Source organism: Muntiacus reevesi, chromosome 2 (assembly GCF_963930625.1).
Source record: "Muntiacus reevesi chromosome 2, mMunRee1.1, whole genome shotgun sequence".
NCBI lineage: Eukaryota > Metazoa > Chordata > Mammalia > Artiodactyla > Cervidae > Muntiacus > Muntiacus reevesi.
The window spans coordinates 248,708,504-248,722,950 of NC_089250.1; the positions used below are offsets into that span (position 1 = coordinate 248,708,504).

General features: G+C 44.7%; 1 protein-coding gene across 1 annotated transcript in view; it reads left to right on the top strand.

Annotated features, from left to right (window-relative positions):
• The window catches only part of TANGO6 (transport and golgi organization 6 homolog), a 180,859-nt gene extending 167,909 nt beyond the window's left edge, over positions 1–12,950 (top strand). The window contains exon 19 of the mRNA XM_065919341.1: positions 11,856–12,950. Within this exon, the coding sequence (XP_065775413.1) occupies positions 11,856–12,032 (177 nt within the window). The 3' untranslated portion in view covers positions 12,033–12,950. The remainder of the gene's footprint in view (positions 1–11,855) is intronic.
• Positions 12,951–14,447: the final 1,497 nt, after the last annotated feature.

The window sequence follows — 14,447 nt, forward strand, 5'->3', positions numbered from 1 at the left end:
TCTGGGGCTTCCTAACTTTTCCGGTATTCACCTTTCCCCAGATCAGAAGTTGCCCAAATAGGTGTTCTCGTTAGGAGGCAGCTTTACCTTCCTTACTCAGAAACGCCTACAGTTTTCATTGCAGTTGGGTTGTAGACATGCTGTCCCCAGATCAGCTGGGAGGAGTCCTGAGGCACAGTGACAGAAAGAATACTGACAAGCAACCAGAACTGGCTGCATTTCAAAACTTGGCTTCACACACTCACACACACAAGTGTGTGTATGTGTGTGTACGTTGCTGTCAAAATTGTAGCATATGTATTTTCCTTAATTTCTCCCATCTGAGCAGAGGTTTTTTGCCATAATTACAGCTAATCTAGTAATGGAGGCAGCTGCATGCATTTTTGGGGAGCCTGTAACGTTCTCTGTCTTCAGAGTTGCACTCAAAAAATAAAAAAGAATTGTATTCCAATGTACATGTTTAAGAACAAGTTTTTTAAATATTCCAGGAAAAAAAGATGCAGTATTAATTTGTGGATCGAAATGTTTTTGACCCAGTCCCCTCGCTAGAAAATGCAAAATCTAGTAATTGATAGTTAAGAAAATTCTATAAAGTACAACAGGTCATGTCTTAATCACATCACCCTTGCTCTTGGCACTTAGATTTTTCATGGCCAAATTGTCATAGTGAGCCTTCTTTGGAAACCATGACATGTCTCCTACGGAAATAGCAACCCACGCCTGGGAAAATTTCATGGGGTGCCTGGGAAATCCCGTGGATAAAGGAACCTGGCAGCCTGCTCCTTGGGGTTACAAAGAAGTTGGACATGACTTAGTGACTAAACAACAAAAACAGCAACACCCAGTATTTTTGCCTCACATGTTGCATTGCTATATCCTGGCCGCTCGTTAGAGTCACCTGGAGAGCATAAAAAGAAATAAAAAAAAAAAAAATTCTTTTACGCCTTTAACCTCATACCCCTAATATTCTGATTCTTAGGTGTGAAGTGGGGGTCCACACATTTTAATAGTTCTCCAGGGGATTGTAATCTGCAGCAGAGGTAGAGAATCACTGTTAGAATGGTGGTGTTGCTCAGAGGCAGAGTCTGGGCTGTGTAGCAATACTTAAGCATTGGTGGGCAGGTTGCTTTTTCTGCTCTAGTCCATGCCGTGTATATATGAACACATACTACCAACCCTGCCAGGACTTCAGTGACTGTGGTTTCCTCTGGCCTTTTGGTGTAACTCTCTAACCTTTTCTTCCTGAGGCATCTTGCACAGAGTGCTGAATTCCACTAGTGTGTGTGCATGCGTGCTCAGTCCCCCAGTCGTGTCTGACTCTTTGCTACCCCATGGACTGTAGCCCACCAGGCTCCTCTATCCTTGGAATTTTCCAGGCAAGAATACTGGAGTGGGTTGCCATTTCCTCCTCCAAGGGATTTCCCAACCCGGGGATTGAACCCACATCTTCTGCATTGACAGATGGATTCTTTACCTCTGAGCCATCTAGGAAGCCTGAATCCCACTAGGCAGACCCTCTAAGTAGGGGTTCCCAACCTCCAGAATCTAATGCCTGATGATCTGAGGTGGAGCTGCTGTAGTAATAATAGAAATAAAATGGACAGTAAATGTAGTGCACTTGAATCATCCTGAAACCATCCCCCAACACCCCAGTCCATGGAAAAACTGTCTTCCACGAAGCTGGTCCCTGGTGCCAAAATGGTTGAGGACTGCTGCCTTAAGGAGAGTGGCCTGCACTTCCCTGATGGCCCGTCAAGCTGGACATGAGGCTGTGTGAGCCACAGGAGCCTGGGGTGCTGTGAGATGCCCCAAGCTAAGCAGTGCCCCAGAGGAAGCCTACCGCCTGCGGTCAGCCAGGAACCCAGCTGCTGTTCCTCCTCCTCCCTAGCCAGGCCTCATCCAAATCAGCTACTTTGAAAGTGCAGGGAAAAGGTCAGATTCTCTCCAGAGCATCCGCCTGTGTGTTGGATTTCCTGGTAAGAGCAGGGTTTGTAGTGAGGCCTGATGGATGCAGGTTTGAATTCTAGCCGTGTCCTTGAGCAAATCACTAAACCTCTCTACATCCTCTTTCGCTATTTTGTCAACTGGGCCTCATAACACCTACCTCATAGGATTGAATGAGATAATGCGCATGAATGGCTCAACAGTGACTGAAGCTGGTAAACACTCAACGAACGGTAGTAGTGAGCCTTCACAGGCGCTGTCTAATCCCACGTGGGAGGCATGAGTGTAGAAAGGGAGCAGGCTGGTGCTCCCTCGGCAGGGTGTCTGCATGGGAAGCTTCGAGGGCCAAGGAAAATGAAGCCCCTTTCCCCCAGATGCAGTAATTGAGTACAGTTTGAAAGCTGGGATATTAATCCCCTTCCACAGACAAAGCGCCCCATCTCCTCTCCTGTGAGCAGCAGCCTGCTGCCTCTGCACATCCTCCGGCCATTTTTTCCTGCCTTCTTTGTTCTATTTCCGTGCCTGTGGGGACGTAGGAAAACTGCTGCCTTCCTCAGGTTGCTATTTAAAGACATGCTGAGAGATGCTGCCACCGCTGCTCCTAGCGCCACGGCGGCGGCTGCTCCAGTCCCTGCCACAGCGAGTGAACAGCCCCAGTGCCTACTTTTTGTTTAGGATCCCTGAACTGTTACCTCTCCCAGGGGTTCACCGTAAAGCCCGTCTTAGTCTTTGCCCCTCAACTGCCCAGCCTGTCTGCATCCCTGTAGCGTTTTGAGCACATCACTAGTTACAAATTTCCCCTTATTTTTCAATGAAAATCACACCTGATACCCCCTCACCCCCTTCCCACCATTTCCACCTTGCACTTGAGATGCCCTTTTTATTTAATAGCCAGACACAACCCAGAAAGGATAAAAATGCCATTTATCTCTAGGCCTATCAGAGAAAAATACTTTAAGAATAAAAGGTTTTGAAAAGCTCAGTAACCTCCAGCATTAATAAGAATGCCGCCCTGAACTTCATGTTTGAGATGATCTGTCAGGCACAAATAGGAATCTCTCAGCCATTAGTAATCTTGTCTTTCTCTGCTGACCCACCCAGCGCTTTTCAATGAAGTGTCTCAAAAGCCAGGTCTTTCTATTTGAATTGGGCCTGATTTCTTTTTCATAGAGCCATCAAAGTGAAGTTTTAGGTTTTATCAGTAAAGCATTTATCCTTCTTTGGACCGAACTTCCTCAGTGAGGTTCAGATTGTCTGCCTCCGTACCGCTTCCCCACTTTATTTTGTTTCCTGCCCATTATCCGAGGGAGGCCTCAGAGCTGGGCGCTCTCTGCTTGACCGGAAGAGCCCTTGCTGGTACTCTAAGCTCTGTGCAGGGTGCGCACGTGTTCCCGACCGCCAGAGCCTGAGGCTGGCCCCGATCCCGTGCTCAGACTGCACCAGACCCGTTTCCCCTCTCTTACCGCCCTCCCCTTGTGTCCGGACTCTCCTCCATGTATTCAGCTCCTTCTTTGGCTCCTGCTCTCTATTTTTCATCTTCAGAGCTGAGCCTTTCCCCTTATTTTCTTAGCCCCTGGGTGGTAAATCCAATTACCTCAATGTCAGAGTAATAGTACCACTGATATTTTGAATTATTGATCACCACACTGTGATAGCAAAGTGCCCTCAGCTGCATTATCTCTTTTGCTCTCTCAGTAAACTTGTAAGGTGGGCAATATATGTGCTTATGTTCCCCACTCCATAGTAGTGAAATAACCACTTGGAGAGGCAGGATAATCTAGTGGTTAATAAAGAGCATTGACTCAGATCCAGACACCCAGGGTGTGAATCCTGCCTCCTGCTGTCACCAGCTCTGTGGACAAATTGGAGATAATAGTACCTCTCTCATGGTGTTGTGAGGATTCAGTGAGTTACTAGAGATAAATTGCCTGGAACCACATTTGGCACATAATAGATACTATGTGGAGATTAGTTGTTGTTATCACATGTTCATTCACCCTTATGCTCGTTAAAGATTATTACCTGCCAGGCTCTGCTTGCAGTCTCAGTGATGCAAGAGTAGTAAGATGGACACAGTCTGGCCTCAGAGAGGTCGCAGTATTTTTTAAAATTTATTTGGCTGCACCTGGTCTTAGTTGGACAGCACGTAGGATCTTCAGTCTTCGTTGCAACATGCAGAAACTTTAGTTGCGGCAAGCGGGATCTAGTTCCCTGACTGTGGATGGAACCTGGGCCACCTGCATTGGGAGCTCAGAGTCTTAGTCACATCAGCAGGGAAGTCCCGAGATCACAGCATTACTGCCACCTGTGCAGCCGCCACCACATGCAAATCCTTGCGCTTGGATCATTACAGATAGTCATTCTCACAGCAGCTTTAAAAAGAGGCAGTGTTATTCCCATCCCGAGAGGAAATCTTTGGTGTTCCAAAAGCCCAAGTGGTTTGCTCAGGATTCCCCAGCTGCTAATTGTGGTGCCAGTATTCACTTCACCCAGTCCACCTGCCAGCAGACCATTAGGTTCGACTCTGCACGTCTGTCTCCCCCAGACAGTGGTGAGCTCCTGAGGGTTGGAGCCGGCCCTCAGCACCCAGCTGGCTGACCTCAGTCTCCTGCACACAGTTCGGGAAACGTTGGCCAGCTTGTGCTCTGTTGTTGATGCTTGACTGTGCCCCATAACTAGTCTCTTCTGATCTCACTCACTTCCCTCAGACATTAGGCTGACATTGGTTTTGGTTTTAATTTATTTGGCCCCACCAGGCCAAATTGCATCATGTGGGATCTTTAATCTTAGTTTTGGCATGCAGAATCTTTAGTTGTGGCATTCAAACCCTTAATTGTGGCAAGTGGGTTCTGGTTCCTTCACCAGCGGTCGACCCTGGGCCCCCTGCATTGGGAGCATGCAGTCTTAGTCACTGGACAGCAAGGAAGTCCCCATACGTTGGTTTTAACATGGAAGCACAGGGGTCAAGATGAGGATTCTCAAAGGTTGACCAGACTTCCTCATGCCACACCTGATGCTTATTTCAGCCTGTCTTTAAACAGAACTAGTTGGATCCTGGGGTTTCCTCCTCTTCTGGGCCCCAGTCAGAGAATTTTTCTGTCTGCCAGGTCAGTATCCAGCCACCAACTCCAGTTCACTTGTTTCTCATGTCAACTCCTGCCTTTTATTTCAATATCTGACTTCCCTGTTCTTTCTCTGCTTTTGCCTTTGTGCCCAGCACTTATTTCTTAACCACAAAAGGAATCACAATTCTTCTAGCTCTATAGAAGACTGAATTTCTAAATACAGTTAGTGTGTGATAGTGTTTAACTTTTTAATCCTTTCATATTTAGTAATCCATTTTTGCCTTAAATATTACAAAAATGTAGGTGGAAAGTCCTCCTCTAGATCATGCTTTCTGAAATTCTTATTTCTGTTAATGTCTCATCTATGGCCATTTGTATGTCTTATTGATCTCACATAATAATACAAAAGAATAGCGGTTTCACTTCCTTTAGTTTCATTTGTAAAATCACCTGGAAGGGTGACTTTTAAAATAATTTTAAAATGTAAATGAATACTAATTGTTAAATGTATTTACTCATGGAGTTTATGTTAGGTAGTTTGACTAGAGACCTTTTTTTCCTTCCTGTTTCCCAGATATTCTGGGTTGTGGTTATATTGTTTTTATAATCAAATATATAAATAAGCTTGGGAATTACACTGAAGAGAGCTATTCGCCATGTATTTCTTCTTTTGATCTTAACACAGAGATACAACCACCACTCTGGGCGTGTTTGGGGTCAAGCTCATTGAAAGAGGCAAACAGTTTTCCTGGTTTTCCATTGAAAAGGCACCTGTGCGCCCAAGGCAGCCTTTTGCTCACACAGTCCCTTTTCGGTGGGTCGTGCCTCATCTGGCTTTTCTAAGCCATGTCTAACCTGAAGGCTTCCTGTGTTCCTGAAGCGTCCGCTTTGTGCGCTCCAGGGAACCGGCCCCTGGAAGGCGAGAGTGGAGGGGGAGGAGAGGAAGTGTGTGTGTTGCACCCACACTCTAAATTCTTTTCTTAAAAGCACCTGAACCCCATCCGTTTCCAAAGAGCTTTTAGACTAGGAATCTGGGTACTTCTTGAAGCCATCCCTGGCCCACCCCCCTCGCACCCTCCACCACCTCTCCTTAGAGTCCTAGGGCCTTGCTGCTTGGGGGGATGAAGAGCAGGTGTGTTGAACTCTTAATGAGAGGTTTCCTCTGTGGGATTGCCTATATCCTGCCCACCACAGAGGCTCCTGTGAGTAACTTTACCTTTGAACTCTCCTTGTATTCAGCCCCTGATCCATGGGATTTGGTGACAATCCCTGGCTGGCGGAAAGCTTTGATCCTCGGGGAGTCCAGAGGAAGTCCTATAATGTGTGGGATCCTCAGCTCTATAGGGACTGGGGAGAAGTCTCAGGGTGAGTTGCTAAGACAGACCCATTAATTAAGGAGTCTTTTTCCTAACACTCAGTTACCTAAAAAAGGAGATCCGGTAACTGATAACAAGGGACTCAGCACCCCTGAAGTATGAAGTGGTGTTTGCAGAAGCATTATTGTTTTAAGGACACAGCAGTGCCAGGAAAAAATTCCTACGCACACCGGGAAAGAAAAAGCACCTTAGCAACCAGAATGCCTCAGAACTCTCCTTTTTAACAAAGAAAAGCTCATCTTACTTTGTTCTTGTCTTCCGTTTTTAAAATTGGAATACAGTTGCTTTACAGTGTTGTTTTAGTTTTCTCCTGTGCAGTGAAGTAAGTCATCCATGTGCATATGTATATGCCCTCCCTCTTGGACTTCCCTCCCACTCTCCCCATCCCACCCCTCTGGGTCATGACAGCAGTGAGCTGAGCTCCCTGTGCCGTATACCACAGCTTCCCACTAGCTCTCTGTTTTACACGTGGTGGTGTATATATGTCAGTCCAAATCTCCCATTAGGAGGCTCTAGCAAAAAATCTCTAAGGTGTTTCTGGCTAGGTGAAAGAAGAAGAAAAAGAGACGACCTTATAATAAACAATGGGAGCACTAGAATCTCTGTATAAGAGACACTGGGCTATAATCCATTGAAGAGAGTGTCGGGAGATTTGTCTTTAAATTTTATTCACAAACAGGCATGCTTGTCTGCTTAGACTCTGCATTTATTTGAGGTGGTTTGAGGGTGAGGGGGGCAGACAGTAAAACTTCCCCTGGCCACTCTGTGGTGCCACCCATTGGCTACAAATAAAAGTCAGAGCGAAGGCCTTTTCGCATGGCAGGGAAATGTTCCTCCTCACCTCCATAGGCAGAAATAACTTCCTTTGCTTCTGTGGAATCACGTACACTTATCTCTTAGATTGAGGCTCACACTGGTGTGCGTGTCTGCCTCCCTGCTGGGCTATAGCTGCCGGAGGGTAGGGCTTGTACATTATTCACCTTTTATCACCAGCACACTGCCTAGACACGAAGTAGGCCCTCAATAACGATTATTGAATGAGTGAGTAAGCATGAGGCAGTCCCTGTGGGGAGTAATCCTCTTTCCAGAATCGTTTCTCCTTTTCACACTGGCAGCCTTGGGGAAGGAGAAAGCTAGGTTATGAAAGGGCAGCAGGTGATAGTTCCAGAGTCAGACACCTACGCGTCATGACCCAGCAGCTCCAGAGAACGTCAGGAGACAACCGCATGGCAGAGGTGGGGTGGCATCTTTGTGGACTTTGCCTGTAGGATTCAGGCATTTAATGCTGAGATATCGGGCAAGGAGCAGAGAGAGTTGTCTGTAGGGCCAAGTGCATAGTATGTGGGGCCCGGTGCAAAATGAAAATGCAGGGTCACTTGTGAAAAAAAAAACAAGGAGAAAGTACTGTTCAGGGTTTTTAAATATCAAGTTGTTTTCCTTTCTTCCACAGTCTCTCTGTCATTTGACTTGTCAAGGGGTTTATTATTTGCTGTTAACACTGTTCTAAGTTGAGAACCTTTTATGTGTTAGACCATTAGCATTTATTTTTACTGATCATCTTTATATTGTGTGATGCCAATTTCAGATGTTTAACTCATTTAAACCCACACATATTTAACTTAAATGTGGGATCACCACAATTATACAATTTGTATTCTGTAGCTGGTGCATGCATATGTATTTCCTTCCGAGCAGAACAGTGGAAAGTCTGCACAAAATTAACTGTTTTTATTTCACATCTTGATACATGCTTATCTTACCAACACCCTTTATCTTCAGTTTACTGATGGATAAGAAAAAGGTGAAAGAACAAGAACTGTGGGCTGTCCTGTTTCCTTCTCTGTCATCATTTTCAGCATAAATGGCTGGCTAACACGGGAAATTCATGCAGAGGATATGATGGGTTCCTTCCTCATCCATGTTTCTTAGAAAGTCGTCGCCTGCTTACTGTGTTTGAAGCAAGTGGTAGTTTCCACAGAAGTGTGGCCTCTCCAGGCTTTCAGTGCCTTCACTTTTCAGTCATGAATGTAACAGACACCCTCCCCTGGTAGAGACTTCAGGACTAGCTGAACTCCTTCATGTAGGTGCATCAGAGCAGAGCTCATGGGGCACCGGCAGGAATGGGGGAAACACGTATGGGGCAGGTCTCCTCTGCACACCGTCAGATTCCTGTGTCCTCTTGAACTTCACTTATAAAATACAAGCTCAAAGATGCAGTTATTAAGTGTCACGTTGCAGCAGCAGACCATTAAACCAAGCATGGGGCCCTCTTGATCATGGGACCCTGTGTGGCTGCACAGGTCACACACCTGTGAATCAGGCCTGGTTTCATGACACTGTTTCAATGAATGTTCTTAGAATTTTTAACTTTTACCAAGTGACAGACTAGCCAGGAATAGCATGCATGTGTGCCTTCTCTCACTTATAAATATTTTTTAGATACTTGCCATGTGCCAGTCACTCTATGAGGCATTGAGACTACACCAGAGTGTACAAGGCAAGACATGGCATCAGCATCAGTAGTGTGAGCTAGTGAGGAAAATATATTTTTAGTTACACAGTGAGTAAATTGCAATTGTGAGAGAGGCTACAGACACAACTCTAAAAGGCTTAGCTAGGTGGGAGCTAGGATATGGCATTTCAGGCTGAGGGTGAGGAGGACTTGTAGGTGAAGAGAGAGCAAAAGTGGTCTCCCAGGCTGAGGGAACAACATAAGCAAAGGCCTTGAGCTGGGGAGGGGCTTTGCTCAGACAAGGAAAGAAAAAGGCCTACACAGCTGGAACCCAGGGACAAGAGGGAGACCAGCAGGTGGCCGGGGGAGCTGGTTTTGTGTCCCCCAACCCCTACCTAGCTCCTTCCACTCCCCAGTGCCCATGCTGTTCGAGAATATCAAATGATGGGAAGGGCTCTGTCTTTATTCTTTTTTTTTTCTTCCTATTAATTTATTTATTTGACTGCCCCAGATCCTCAGTTGCAGTGTAAGGAATCTTTTTTTTTTTAGTTGCAGTATGTGGGATCTTTAGTTGAGGCATGCAAACTCTTAGTTGGAGCATAAGGGAGCTTATTTGGAGCATATTTGGAGCTTATTTGGAGCATAAGGGAGCTTAGCTGGAGCATAATCCCCTGACCAGGGATTGAACTCAGGCTCGCTGCGTTGGAAGCATGGAGTCTTACCATTGGACCACCAGGGAAGTCCCTCATCTTCTGTTCTTTAGCAAGTTCAAGATGTGTGATGCTACATGCTTAGTGTACTTGTGTAGAACGTTCAGGGGGCCATGGGGGCCAGATCCACCCCCAAAATTGCTAAATTTAACTACATCGTAGATATAAATGTACTCACTACCCACTGAATTAACCATTTCCCATCATTTTTGTTCACCATTTCCAATTCACTTCCTGTTCCTAAAATGTGACCTCTGTTTCCTCGAACCTCTTTTCACATACTTTCTGCTCTCAGGAACTTTCCATGTTCTGTTCTGTATTGCCTTCGTTTACCTCCAGAAGGTAAGCAGACTCACCACCAGAGGGTAAGCTTTTAAAAGCAGGTTCTGTGTCTCCTTTACCTAGTAAGTGGCCTTAGGAAAATCTTTGTCTAGCAGTTAATTGAGTTCAAAAAAGGCATATTTATTTTTAATAGATTATATATTCATAAAATACAATATTAAACTGGCACAAAAGGGTATATAATCCCCCGCATCTCTCTCCAGTTTCCCTTGCCGGAGGCAACCAGTATTTTGCAGAGATAATCTGTGTCTATTGTATATAAGCTATTATATATATATTTATTACATGATTTTTCTGGAAAGCCATAGAAGCGAAAGAATGAAAGAATTTCTCCATTCTCCTATTTCTTTTTTTATGTATTAGAAAGATGCAAATTTAAAACAGCAAGGTCCTATTTTGCCATTAATAATTAGCAAAGAGTTTGCAGTACTTATGAGAATATGGGGAAATAGGAGTTTTCAAAGTGATAGGTAAAAATATAAATTATTACAACCTCTCTGGCCAGCTATCAAGATTTTTACTGCACATTACCCTTTGACCTTGGAATTCCATTTCTGGATATTTGTCCTGCAGATACACTTGTGCATGTCTGCAAAGATTAGGTAGCAGAATGTTTATTGCAGTAATTTTTGTAATAGGAAAAGATCTTCAAAATACGTTTGGTGGAGTGGGAATCATGGTACTTAGCAGTGTAGCATATAATTCTGTGCTTTAAAAAGGGGAAGGGAAAAAAAGGCAGATACACACACACACACACACACACACACACACAATTAAGAATGATATCCTCTGAGAAGAGAAATTAGGAGTCTTGGTAGAAGAGAGACTTATTTTTTAATATGGTCTTTATACTGTATTACCTCTTCAATAAAAATAAACAGGTAAGAAACACAGACTCTGAAAGTTTAAAAACTGGCTCCTCCTTTCTTTAGCCAAATGATGTTGGAAGTTTACTTAACTCTCTAATCGACTCTGTTTCTTTATCTGTAAAGTGGGGTTAATAATTTCCCTTTATACGACTGGCATAAAAATTAGATAATATAAAGAAAATATCTAGTACAGTACCTGAACCAAAAAATGTAGCATTTGAGGCAAAGAGTCCTAGACCAGAAGTAACTTTGCAAGTAGCTGCAGGCAAGATATGTGATCCACTGTGACCTGGACTCTTCAGTCCTTCATCTGCCCAAATGATCCCTAAGTCCCCTTATACTGAGTTTCCCTGCTCTCTTGCTAGAAGAACCCATTTCTTGCTAGAAGTTCTGACTTCCAAGCCAGGAGGAATTGGTACAAAATTAGAAGCTCCTAGGAGGAGGTGCTTTGTTCTTTGGCACCTTCCCAGTTCCATATGAGACCATCAGGTCAGAGTATTGGACAAGAAGAAATGGGTCTGTGTTTATGGAGTCCTATCTTGTTTCCCCTGGCAGAGTTGGAGTTGAAAAAAAGTTACAGAGTGGCTGAGAGAACTGCACCAGAATGAAACTAGTGGAAAATTTTTAAAGGAGTGGCAAGAAAAAGCATGGTTGCCAAAGAATAGCCCCCTGGGTTTCATAAGCTAGATGCCAGTTCTGTGGGTGTCACAAAGGGCTTTGTGGGAGTTGGTGGGGGAGGATGCTAACAGCACCTGCATCGGGCAGTACTGCCTGCCTGTGGTCCTGAGGTTGGTGCCATGCTTTGGGACTGAAGGAAGGGGTCTGGGATCTCTACTTGGGTCAGTAGCTAAAAGGGAGTAGCAACCACAAAGGCCAGTGTGGTAAGGGGTCAAGAGTGTGTGAGAAACCCAAAGGGAAGCCTATCTCAATACAGCTGCCCCACTCCCATCTCCCACCTGAGAGGACCACTTTTTATCTTCTTAAAGGACCCTGTGGGTTTCCTCCCAGAACGCCTCAGATAGGAGACGGCAGTTAGGTCACTCAGGGAAAATTTGGCACAGTAGACAGATGGCCTTGACTCTGTCTTTCTCGTCCAGGTGCTGAGGGATGTCCTCAAGGATCTCTACCACCTGCTGAAGCACGTGCTGTATTTGGAGCCCGATGACGTGGCCAGGCTTCATGCCCAGCTGGCCCTGGAAGAGCTGGATGAGATCATGAGAAACTTCCTGTTTCCTCCACAGAAGCTAGAGAAAAAGATCACGGTCTTGCCATAGACCAGCCTCGAAGGACTCGGAGGAGGCAGAGGGACCAAGCAGCCTGAGCAGTGTCCAGGCCTTCCAGCAGGTGGCCCCACTGCCCCTTTGGAGCTGGCAGCATGGCTGCCCCTGGAGGTGGCTTTCTGTCTCTGGTCACGTGTGTCTTCATGCGGACCTTCCTGTGTCATCTGTTTAGTCACACTGCATTCAGCCTAAAGTGTGTACCAATAGAAGATATTACAGGTTTCATTGATCTGAACATTTTTCACTGTCCCGTAGCATTCAGAGAAGGACATCTACCTGATGGAAGTATATTTTTAACACAACCGATGGAATTTGGTTAACTAACCATTCTTTTACGACTTGAGTATAGACTTGACCACTCACCTATCACATATCTGATATTCTTCCCTGGTGATAGTCCTTTTATAATGAGGAACAGCCAGGGCTAGTCATCCTTGGCTGCTCAGGTGGCATTTCAGAGGATGGAGATACAGCTGGTGGTAGGGAGGGAAAGGAATTTGTTATCAAAATGTGCAGAAATGGAATAAAATAATCTCAACTGGAAAGAATAACAGGTCTGAATCTGGTCCTCTGCTATTGAGATGAAAAGCTGTAGCACTGAGGATTCAATCTCCAGAAAAAAGAATCAAACTGGTTGAATCTTCCAGAGAAGAAGGGTAAGCACTGTGTTTGCCCTCCCAGACCATTTTCTTTCACTTCCTCTGCTAATATTTGCATAGAGTTGCCCTGATAATAGCAGAAAAGAACCATGAACATCATAGATGAAAGTTTATATCCTGCCTTCAGTCTTATGCTCCTTTAGATTAAGGAATGTTTAGACAGCGTGTTCATGCTAAATGCCTTTTGGAAGTGTACTGTTTATTGGTGACCTGATGCCATGTTTGCTGAAGTAATTTCACATGTAGTGCTATGGATGTCTTTATACCAATTTACATATTTCGACCTCTGAATTTTGATTACAGTTAAAAGAGAAGACAAAAAGGAGAAACTGGATGACTGCTTCAGACAAACCCTCTCTGTCATCAACACCTTGGTGAGGCTAACCCAGAGTCTTTAACCAGTCCTCAGGGATGAGTTTTGTTGGAGTTTTATCCCCGCTTTCTGGTGACCAGGCACAGCAGAAGCAAAACACAGTTTCCCAAAACTCTCAAGTGACTGAAGGATCTGTCTGCAAGCAGGTCCATTTGCCGGTTTACCTCAGACTATTTCCATCTGGCCAAATTACAGACATGGTCCTTAGCTTAGAACCTTTGTGGTGAGCAGTGAATTAGAACATAGGCAATCAGGTGTTTTTAAGGAATATTTCCATTCAGCTAGGGTATCGAGATTATTCCATTCTCCAGATCAAAGATGTCTAGAACATCAGGATTGCACTTTCAGATCAGAGAAGAATCTCCTGTGGACCAGTTGGATAGACACTGGAAGTTTTTATTTTTTGGCCTTCCTCTAACTAAACTCCATACCACCCTCTTAAGACAATCAGATGTGTCAAACCGTTGGTTTAATTTACAGCTTTGTTTTAAATGCATTGCAATTCTTAGGACATACCCTCTTGGATCAACTTGATTAGAATGAGAAACTCCAGTCTAAACACCCATAGAGGGAGTGCCTCACAGAGCATCCTGGTCCCTTTATCTCCATTAGAAGTTGCCTATTAATTTGAATTATTTGGCAACTGGCTAAAAGCATCTGTTCTTTATTGATTTTGGTGGATTCAATTTCAGAAAGTAACTTTTTCTGTCCTTGTTACCAAACTCAAAGGGTCATTGTGTGTGCCTAGTTGCTCAGTTGTGTCTGACTATTTGTGGCCCCCTGGACTGTAGCCTGCCAGGCTCCTCTGCCCATGGAATTTTCTAGGAAAGAAAATGCAGTGGGGTGCCATTTCCTACTCCAGGGGATCTTCCCAGCCCGAGGATTAAACCCATGTCTCTTGCATCTCTGCATTAGCAGGTGGATTCTTTACCATTAGCACCACCCGGGAATCCCAAACTCAAGGGGATTTAATACCTTAATGTTACCCTCCTAAACACCTTAAACATGAAAAGTTTCCAAATTATAATCTCCTATGTTTATCTATGTAGATATTATATAGATATATATATCTCTATACATCTCCATCCTTGAGAAAGAGCATGAGAATTTAGAGCTTTAGGATAATAAAAACACATAACTTAAAAAAGAAAAAGGTATAGAACTCCAGGGGCAGATGGCAGGAGCAGTGGTGACAGTTCCCTGCATAGGCCTATAAGGTGTGTCTGCTTCTGTGTCACAGCTGTGTCCCTCCACTTGCCTCCACCTCTGCCCATCTCTCCTCCTTCTGGGGCCATCTTCTCCTGCTGCTCCTCCAGGCTCCTCCCTCCATCTCTGCCACTGAAGCTCTCCTGGCCTCTCACCTCCACTTCCTCCACT